This window comes from Quercus suber, unplaced genomic scaffold (genome assembly GCF_002906115.3).
Source record: "Quercus suber isolate HL8 unplaced genomic scaffold, Cork oak 2.0 scaffold_251, whole genome shotgun sequence".
NCBI classification, from domain to species: Eukaryota; Viridiplantae; Streptophyta; class Magnoliopsida; order Fagales; family Fagaceae; genus Quercus; species Quercus suber.
Window position 1 is genome coordinate 833,191 of NW_027069707.1, and position 10,994 is coordinate 844,184.

Consider the following 10,994-nt stretch of genomic DNA (forward strand, 5'->3'; position numbering starts at 1 on the left):
TATACATAATAGGTACAATAGTATAATCCTCCTCTTAATGTCACTCTCCTAAATCAAAGAAGCAAATGGAAATTAAAGTCACATAAAAAAAATTTAAATCATTTTTTTTTTGAGAAATTTAATTTCCAAAATGCACAGTATGCACATTTAATGAAGAAAAAAAAATCAATTCATATATAAAAATTTGTTGCTTAACCAAATATTAAATTTCATTCATCACAAAATCCAGATTTGATCACATCCTTTTTGGATTAGCATCTTCTAAATTTTATTGTAGATTTTTTTTTAAAATATTAATCATTTATTCATAAATAGATGGGGTTTACAACTACTATTTTGATATTTAATCTAAGATATTGATGATCTGAAAAAATTTAAATGAATTGTTAGAATTTCAATAAATCTATGAAGGAATTACCTAAAAAACCCTAGAGAATCTTTATTCCTGGATACCTTATATGGCTTTGGTTCGTTTTCAAGTTCCAATTTTATGTTGTCTGAAAAACTTGCTACAGAAATTACTGAGCTAGAGAAAAAAAAAAAAAAAATTCAATCAGTAGATACATAATTTCAAGTGTCTACAAAAAATCAAATAATGACCGAGTGGCCTATGATACAATTCCCATATGTTTTATATATAGTATCAATGTAGGAAAATTATTAGATACTCCCGGAGTATGGAGAAATGATGCTTCCTCTTCTCACATTCATGGTAGACTTCACAATAAATTTAATTATTGGACTTTACCATAAATGTAAGAGAAGTGAGCACAATTTTCCATACTCCGGGAGCACCTAATAATTACTCATCAATGTATACCTTTGATTAATTGTATTTGATCCGATCCCAAAACTTCAGGTTCAACAAAATCTAAATGTTAAGGCAAGTATACCTTATTTGTTGATGGTTAAGTGCTCTCCTTCCCTCTCGAGCTAATACACATTCAATTTTATTGAAAGATGAACTATAGCAAACATCGTATGGATTTTTTCCTCCTTTTTACACAAGGATATATTAAATGTGGGCATATAAAAAAGCTCAACCTTATCAAAGGCTAGCAATGTCTCCATCATAGGTGATGTGTTATTATGAACAACAAAACTACAAAGTTGAGGTGCTCCTAGTTTAGTTAAAGCATTTGCACACCGGTTAGTATGGGTCAAAATCGAGCAACGCTATTGATAGGCACAGTAAAACTGGGCTCAACCAATTAACTCACTTTAACCTAAAGGATAAAAAGTAGTACAAGTTAGGATTTAATTAGTGGACTTGCCAAGAATGTGAGAAGAAGGAGCACCATTCTCCATACTCTAGGAGTACCCAAGAACTACTCTTCAATGTATACTTTTGTTTGATTGTATTTGATCCGATCCCAAAACTTCTGGTTCAATGAAATCTAAATGTTAAGGCGAGTATGCCTTATTTGTTGATGGTTTAGTGCTCCCCTTCCCTCCCGAACTAATACACATTCCATATTAATGAAAGATGAACTATAACGAACTTCATAAGGAATTTTCTTTCCCTTTTACAGAAGGATATTTTAAATGTGGGCATGTAAAAAAGCTCAACCTTATCAAAGGCTAGCAATGTCTCCATCACAGGCGATGTGTTATTATGAACAACAAAACTAGTTAAGGTGCTCCTAGTTTAGTTAAAGAATTTGGACACCGGTTAGCATGGGTCAAAATCAAGCAACACCATTTATAGGTCTAGCAAAACTGGGCCCAACCAATTAACTCACTTTAACCCAAATGATAAAAAGTAGTACGGATTAGGATTTTTTTTACTTGTAATAAAATGCTTTTGAATGCAAAAATGGCAAATTGGGTCAAGTTAACCTACAAGTCAAGTGAGTTGATCCGTTTTTATAAGGAAGAAANCAATAATTTTAGTATAATAATATTGTTTTTTGTAAAATTACTTGGGCTAAACAAACGTATTCTACAGAGTCTATTAATTATCCTACCATGATTAAACCTTTTTGGGTATATTTTGATATTATTATATGTTAACTTTATTTTACTTTTTATTTACTACTAACATGCGCAACTAAGTTTCTTATGGCATTTTATTTTTCTTTATCTTTTGTGAAAGTAGTAGACTAGTGAACTTTGGGTTAAAAACTTAAATTTGAATTATGTATTACTTAAAATTTTATTTTTGAGTGTTTTCATTTGCTTATTCTCTCATTTATATTGATTGAAAAAATATATTTTTTAAAATTTTTTTGTTTAGTTATTTTTTATGTGAAAAGAATATGAGTTTTTTTCCAAATTGACTCTTAATCCGTCAAGCTAACCATTTGTGTACCTCCATAAGAAAGTTCTTTAACCTTGTTTAATTCTCTAACCCATGAAACCTACGTGTACGTATTCTGGTCTTCAAACGTTTTTCCCGAAAGCTCCACCTAGTAAAACTCCAAATTAACCCAAACTTGTCCTATTTATACCCTTCGATTGATGTTTCAGAATCCACCACTTCTCCCCGCCTCTTTCTTCATTAGTCACAGACTTCCATTTTCTGATCTTTCTGTGCAGTGTTTAAATCCTTCTTCTCTCTGATTAATTCTACCTTCTATTTTTCTTGAAAACTCAGTATATATATAAAAATAAAAAATAAAAAATAAAAAAAGCTAGGATATGCCAACACTGTTGAAAGCTCAACCAGTTCACCAAACCCTAGGATATCAAGTGGACGTGCGTGGCTGAGCTTGCACCCACCAGACGCTCACGTTTGCTCACTCTACTCCAAAGCTTTTTAAACCTCACAAGCCTTAGGAGGCCACCAGATAGCACACTGGCGAGAGCGAAAAGAGGCACAGAGCCTTCGTTTTGGGCAACAAGGCCTCCTAGCAAGAAACAAGGAGGTCATTCTCTCACCCATTCCTCTGAGGGCAGTACCACCCAATGATTATCAGGACTTTCCTCATCTTTCCCTGCCTATGCCTAAACATGAGTCAGTCCATAGTCCTGAAATTGAGTTAGAACTGAGGCTAGGTTTTGGACCTAAAAAGGAACAAGATTTTGAACCTCTAGCTCTAAGGCTTGGATATCATGGTCCTTCCGGGTCTGGACCTAGGGGTGACTATGGCGGGAATCTAGGTAAAGCAACACGTGGAAAAGCTTTAGCTAAGTGTCATCCATATGTCAGAAATAGTAATTATAAGGCGTTTCATGTTGGAGAGTTTTTTTTTTTTTTTTTTTTTTTTTTTTTTTGTTTTTTGTTAAACAAAAATTGGGGTTAGATAGGTTACTCCAACCCCCGGGCAGGGCGCTAGGCTTAGCGCATTTTTGCGAACTTGTGTGGGGAGTTACCCCACTAAGGATGCCCATCAACGGACTCTTGCTGGTAGTGGGAATCGAACCTGAACATGTTAGGCAGAGTGAACGAACCATACCCAGCTGAGCCAAGCCCCCGTTGACGACATATTGTTGTTAAATTGTTTCATGTGGTTGCTTATGGCCGTGCAGAAGAATCAAAAGAGAAGTAAGGAGAGAAATATCATTAAATTGGCGCAATATGGTAAATGCCTGTTTTCTCTCCAATTTGGAGAAACAGATTTTTTGTGGGGCTTGGTGAAAATTCTTGGGCCCCACCAAAAAATTTTCTCCCCTTCTCTCCTTAACAAACAACACCCATTTCTATTTTCTCTCATTTATTTTCCAATCACCATATTCCACCTCCAACCAAACATACCCTTATTGTAATTATTGAACAATTAAAAAACAAAAAAAAAAGTGTATAAACATTAGAAAGGTCATGCTAGTTGATAACCTTGTCTTTGATTTTGAATTAACAGTAAGTTTTGTTTATTTAATGGTGACAGAGGGAATGAAAATTCTATTCTTAAATCTTAACCAAAAGTGGAGCTATAAATGAACCAATCTTTATAAACAATTTGGGCTCAGCTGACAAGCCATCAAAATTGCAGCAAAATGGTACCCTCCTAGACGTAATGGTATAAAACAAATGTTGATGGGGCATTCTTCTCCGAAACTGATGAGGCTGACATTGGCATGGTGGTTTGAAACTCATAGGGACAAGTCATGGTGGCAATGTCAAAAATTATTCTTGTTAGATGTATTAAGTTTATGTGTGTAGTCTCAAGAAACTTAATTATATTACTCAGCCCATGTATACTTACTCTACCTCATAATCCCTCTAAATACCATATTTAGAGTTCATTGTAATCATAAAATTGAGATTATTGAAGTTGTAGCCGTCAAAATGGAGCTAGCTACCACTGGAGGACTTTTGCTTTTTCTTCTCACCACGTTTGAGGAAGTTGATAGCGCCGCTTCAGCCATGAGATCAGACAGCCTTGATGTGCGCGTGCGAACTTCCAAGTCCACTCCAAGATCTGCCTGGAAGATGGGTTTGGATCTAAGGTTTGTAGATAGAGGAATAATGATCTTCCAGTTCTATTTCAGATTGAGTCTTCAATCGGAGTGGCTACCTTCCTTTTGCTTTATTTGTGGTGTTTTGGGTTTCAGTGGGTTTCTTCGGTCTGGGTCTCAAGATTTAGCCGATTGGAGGAAGGGGGTTATTGTGAAACATTGTGCTACTCGTCGTGGCGGGTCAGAGGAAGAAAGAAGAAAGGAAGATACTGGTCAGAGTCCGGCGGCTGTTTGTCCGAGCCTGGGTACGGAGAAAGCCAGTAGTTCAACTGTGCTGGCAGTGTCTTGCTCCTTAAGCCCAGCACCCTCCCCTGTTGAGCACGCATGTGTTTCCCATTGGTCCTCTGAGGCCAAAAATCGGTTTTGGGCTTTCAATTGTTTTCTTCTTTGGCCCAAGGACTTCCCTGCCCGAATACCTCAAGTAATTTCTCTCCTTTTAATGAGCCCACCACTTGAGCCCAAGCAAAGAGACCCCAAATGGTTAATAAGCAAACTCAGAAATTTTGCTGGGCTCTCGGGTTCATTGAGGAGAGTGGTCTGTAATTGTCTGTGTTTTTCTCCATGTGTTTGTTTGCTATCTCTGTTGTAACTCTCTTTAAGTTGAATGAATATTTTATGCTTCTTATTCAAAAAAAAAAAAAAAAAGCTTTTTTCATGAATGTAGGCCGTTAAGTCAAACCATTACAATAAACCCTAAATAGGGTATATATATATATATATATATAAAGAAGTTAATAGTTAAGTATAATTGAGCCACTTGGGCCTGTACACATAAACCTAATACCTTTAACAATTCCATTGCCATAATTTTTTGAGGTAGAATCTTTAGCCGCTAGTCGAATGACCCTTTTTGCTGTTGCAATTGGAATTGATCAAATTATTATTGAAGGAGATTCTAAGATAGTGATGAATCAAGTCAAGAGTGATTTTCACTTCTCACAGTTTGGACACATCATTCAAGAGGCCCAAGCTTTAGCTTAGGGGTTAATAGCCCATAAATTCTCTCGTGTTCATAGAATAAGTAATTTTATGGCTTAAGCTTTAGTTAGGAGAGTCGGAAACTATCCAACATTTTTGTCTTGATGATTCCTATGTACTGTTATTTGCATCTTTTGGTAATTGAAAATTTGAAATGGTATGCAATGTTTTCCCTATAGCACAAAAGGGGGAAAATGTTTGGCTTCAGAGCTGATATTTGAATCACAAAATTTATACACTCATATGTATTATCTCCTAAACATTAACATTCATATCATTTGACACCACAACCACAGACATAATGCTTAAAATGTGGATTTAAATCCAAACCACTCTCAGGGTTTTTTTTTTTTTTTTTTTTTTTTGACAAATCCAAACCATTTCTCCCTGAATTTGTTGACAAATGCTAATATATTATCCCCAAAATATAGCTGCAAATCAAGAAACCGTATTACAATTACATATTATCGCCTGAAATGCCCTCATTAGGGGTAGGGAAGGAGGGATGGTGGGGTTGTGGTACCAAGATCACCCCTGAAATATGAAGAGCTTCTTAAAAAATAATAATAATAATAAATATAGGAAACTGGTAAGAAGAATTTATTAATATAAATTAACTGTTACAATTACTTTTCAAACCAGAGAGATAAATAAATTCTGAAACTACTTCCACCCAAATTTTACAATGATCAACTCTCAATAGCTCTTGGGCTAACATAAACTTCAAATCCCTCTATTTTATTAAATAAATTTATCACCACTCTTATAAAGTGCCATACAGGTATAAGCAAAAAAGAAATTCGACCAACATATACTTCCTCCTATGAATGCCTGAAAGATTAAAAGTTGGGCGTGCAGGTTTCAAACTTTGAAAAGCATCATGGACAAAAGAAATAGGCAGCAAAAGTATTCTCACAACCAATTATTGGAATCAGCATCTATACACAGGTAAACAATGATATCTTGATATATCTACATGGAATCACACAGGTCTAAAAGTGAAGGGCTGAAAAAATAATGCTTGGTGATCTTGGGAAAAGAAGAAAAAAGGTTTTTTTTTTTTGGGGGGGGGGGGGGGGGGGGGGGGGGGGGGGGGGGGGGGGGGGGGGGGGGGGGGGGCTGAGTACAGAGAGGGGGAGAAACCCCAGCAATACAAATATGAAAGGATTTGTTAAAGATATATAAAAATAAAAAATAAAAAATAAATAAAAAAAAGAAAAAGAAAAAAAAGACTCATGTAAGACTAAAATATGACCAAGTAATGGAAGAAACAAGAAAAAGAGTGTTGATACTCATTTTCGCGACACATTTCGTACAAGCCCGATTCAAACAAGCCTGACTTACTTGTAGGCTCAATTCATGTATTATATTATTTTATTCTTTTAAGCATGACCCAAGCCCATGCGACTTATTGGGAAAATTGAGGAAGTGTGGTTTGGAGGGTATGTGTCAGTTCCTTTCGGGCCTTTTGCATGAGCTCAGGCCATGCGTGCTACCAAGTGGGCAAGGGACACTTGTAGCACCTCAGGCTCATAGAGGAGGTCTTGTATCTAAAATTTTCACCCCAAAACAGTTTTTATGCTCTGTGTGACTGTGGCTCAAAGTTCTACCCAAACCTTTTTTTTTTTTTTTTTCCCTTTAAACATAGTTGGCTCCCATTGGCCAACTCCATCTGCTAGCCCTCACTTAGGTGAGCCTCCCAATGGTATGAAATTTCTGACCAAAGGCAACCAATTAAAGAAAACCACTTTATTTCTAAAATCATGCTTAAAGCATACCAAATTCTTCCCTAAACAAAAGCAATCCAAGCCAAAACACCAAAATAGTGTCTTAAGGGATAAAAGTCTCTCCCACTACTCAAAAACCAGTCAAGAGCAACACCCCAAACGCTATATAAAACTCTCTCTTCAGCTCATAAATAGGCCAACCACGTTCTACCTAGAGACCTAAAACTTCAGAATAAAAACCCATTCAGCCAGTCAACAATCTCACAATTTCGAAGCTTGGAGGTAGAAATATGGGTATAGGGGAACCTTCCCTCTCTTCCTCACGACCTCCTTCAATTTCCTCTTCTGTGAAACTGCGGGTCAAAGTTTCAGACCTGTTGAGCCACGTTCTATTCATATACCTGAAACTTCAGAGCAAAACCTCATTTAGCCAGTCAATAATCTCACAATTCCGAAGCTTGGGGTTGGAAATATGAGTACAGGGGAACCTTCCCTCTCTCCCTCACAACTTCTCTCAATTCCCTCTTCTGTGTGACTGCGGGTCAAAGTTTCAGACTTGTTATGTTTTTATGGTTTTTTGCACTTTTGTTATAAGCATTTTGATTTTCTCTTATCAAAGCACCATTAGCCCTTTGTTTATTATACATTTGGAATTTTGATCTTGATTCTCCACAATAAATACCCCTGAAAGAACCCAAGGGGAGATTTGGGCCATTTTCACATTTTTAGCCCTTGTCGCAAAAATGTCCCCGACAAAGAGATGTCCCCGACAAAGAGATGTCCCCTTATTTGAAGATGAGTACACTTTACTTTTCTATATTATACATACACCTCTTGTAAAACATTGCATATTATAGCTCCTTTTCCTTTTGAGCATCAAGAAGGGTTACTAAAAGGAGTAACTATAGAATTACAAGCCTAAATTTCCACTCAAATCTTCTTTTGTAAAGTAAATCAAAATGAGTCAAATGAGCATGAATGCTAAACTATATTTATATACAACTCTAATAAATCAAACCAGAGTTTGTTCATTTACTTTAAGGGATGACAAGGTGTAGTTTCTTTAACAACAACAACATAGCCTTATTCCCAAAATTTTGGGGTTCACTATAGATTCTCAACAGATTACTAAGGACGGCTACAAGTATTCTTTCCCTCCATTCTATTGACATATCCTTTTTTATTACCTCTACTAAAGTTGTATTAGGTCTTCTTCTACCTTTTTTGGTTCCCTCAACTTGGTGTGGTTTCTTTAAGTTGAGGACAATTTTTTTGGTTAAAACAATACTTTTTTAGAACTGGTTAATATGACATCATGTCAGCATTCACTAACTTCACTTTCAGAAATAACTCTAAACTGATTGCATTAAAATATAATATTGGACCCAAACTATGATCTATGTGCAATCTCAAACATGCCCAAAACAAACCCCAACTTAGCTGGATTCCAAACACAATTTCTGTGCACACATAGAAAACTGATTATTTATAATTACAACATCCAACAACTTTTTAACTTCTTTAAAAATCAATAGCCACCAATAATTAGTAGATCACAGCCAACGCATATTTTTGGGACTAAGGCTATGTTGTTTATAAATCTAGTAGCAAAAGTCAGTAACATATATTTCAATACTCATTTCTAAGTAAATAACAGCATATTAAGTAAATGATCTTCAAGAACCATTTTCCATTACCAATCAACATGAGCTTCACGTCTTAAACATCAGACTTTCTCTATCTTTGATATGTTTCAAGATAACTACATGCACATTTTATGAGCTTCTAATTCTTAGATGGCAACACAACATAGCAATTAATGTTTTAAATTTTCAATCTTCTGCAACAATATCTGAACAACATAACATAGCAATTTATATTTCAATTTATCAACCTTACATGGCAAAATCCAATCTAAGTAAAATTTAAACAATGTAGGAATCCTAAGTAGGAAGCTTAAAGAGCTGGCATCAAATTTATAAGCTTTCCATAAATCTCACTCTTAGCATAACTCAACTTAAAGAAATTAATAATAAAAGCCAATGTATTTTAATGAGACACCAAATAATCCTAACATTATTGTTTTTCAATAATTATAGCATAAATTTACAAGGAAATGTTGCCTATGATGATTTGGTCATATGCAAAGGAGAGAGATTAATGCACTGGTAAGAAAGAATGAGTTGATTCAAGTTGAGGGAACTTACAAAGGTAAAGGAAAACCAAAAATAACATTAGTAGAGGTAGTTTCAATTAAATAGAATGGAAGAAAAGAATACATGTGACTTTTTTTAATATAAAAATTCTACTTTAGAGCGTATGAAGTTCCTCCCCACCTTCCAAGAACTTTGTACTTCATCACGCCAATATAGCTAAAAATATTCGTAATAATTAAAGTACAATGAAATGCTTAATTGAAAATTGAAATAATGAATAAATGCTAAACAAGCTTTAATTAGTTTTAGTAATAAGTAATAACAGCTCTTAACCTCACATAAATGAGATTACCAAATGGCACAAGCATTGCAATAATCCACAGTAAAAGGCATTGAATTTTCCATTCAAAGAGCAAATCAATAAGCTAAAAAGCAAAAACTAATTAGGTTTAGGAAGTGGCACCAATTATTTTCAGGTGAAGGAAATTTCAAATCCAAGCCGAATATTCATAAACAAAAAATCAGTTCCTTTTAGGCATTCCACATGACCTAAAAATTATAAAAACAAAAAAAGGGACTAGATTCGCAAACCAGATGAGATCAATTGGTCTTGGGATCAGGCATGGGGAAGAGGCCGGACGAGGCGCCACGTGGCGGAGCGAACCCTAAGAATTTCTGCAAATTGGTGCGAATGCTAATCGAGCAAAGAAAGTACAAAAATGGCATCGAACAATCGGTGACATCGTCGCCGTGTAAACCTCTATGGCTCATCTTCATGACAATCCCGAAGGGCTTGAACGGTAATTTCGCCACGACCTTGCCTTCAAACAAGGAGTTGAGGAGCCCAAAGACGACGAAGAGAACAAGCGCGACCACGGCACCGGACTTGAACTTGAAGAGAGAAAGGTCGCGGCTCGATTCCTTGAGACTCGTCTCGACGCGATCGATCTTCTTGGTCTTGGATTTCTTGTTGCTGATTTTGACTTTTGCGACGGAGGAGGAGGAGGAAGAATTTGGGGTATCGGTTTTCATGGTCTCGAGTTTTTTGGCGGCTTTGTCGATCGAAGAGCGGAGGGATTTGTAGGAGTTGGTGCGGTAGATGAGGAGCCAGGAGATGGCCTCGCAGACTATGGCGGTGCAGAATGAGATGCCCACCACTGTTAGGCTGTCTGAGTATTTGTATGACGAGAAATTGAAGAGTTGAGATGTCGCCATGTTTCCAAGCTTGCTTGGTAATGGCGATGAGATGTGTTTGTGTTTGCGTTTGCGAGAGATCTGAGTTTTGTTTACAGGTAATTAAACTATCTATGTATAGGATATATATATATATATATATAAGTCAAAATGAACTCTTATCTTCGTATTACAGCTTGGAATCTCATCTTATTCTCATGTCGTTTTTTTTTTTTAAGCTTGAGATTGGTGTCGTTTTGGGATTCAACAAACAATTCTCACCGTTAATCAGACTTCCAAAAGCAACTGGTCTCTCCAGGATAATCAAGGGGCTATTCACCCGTGCTAAGAAATTTATTAAAACGCGAAATTATGATTAGTGTAACCTAATTTTTATTTAGAGCAATACTAAATACCATTTTTTTGTTAAAGATTAATTACTATTTACTGTAAAAAAATGATTAATTACTATTCTTTACTACTTTAATAATTATGAAAAATATTATGAAATTTGTTGTTTTTAGACTTTTTGTGAAAGTCTCAAATTGACAATACAATCCAA

General features: G+C 35.7%; 1 protein-coding gene across 2 annotated transcripts; it reads right to left on the minus strand.

Moving 5' to 3' along the window:
* Window positions 1-5,541: 5,541 nt before the first annotated feature.
* Window positions 5,542-10,577, minus strand: LOC112040854 (uncharacterized). Of its 2 annotated transcripts, none has more exons than XM_065780940.1 (2): window positions 9,851-10,577; window positions 5,542-5,910 (listed from the first exon to the last, which is right to left on the minus strand). In XM_065780940.1, exon 1 carries the CDS (start codon window positions 10,472-10,474, stop codon window positions 9,860-9,862), a length of 615 nt encoding a protein of 204 aa, XP_065637012.1. In that variant the 5' UTR covers window positions 10,475-10,577; the 3' UTR covers window positions 5,542-5,910; window positions 9,851-9,859. The 2 variants fall into 2 exon arrangements, with proteins under 2 accessions (XP_065637012.1, XP_065637013.1); XM_065780941.1 differs by lacking the exon at window positions 5,542-5,910 and adding an exon at window positions 5,954-6,207.
* Window positions 10,578-10,994: the final 417 nt, after the last annotated feature.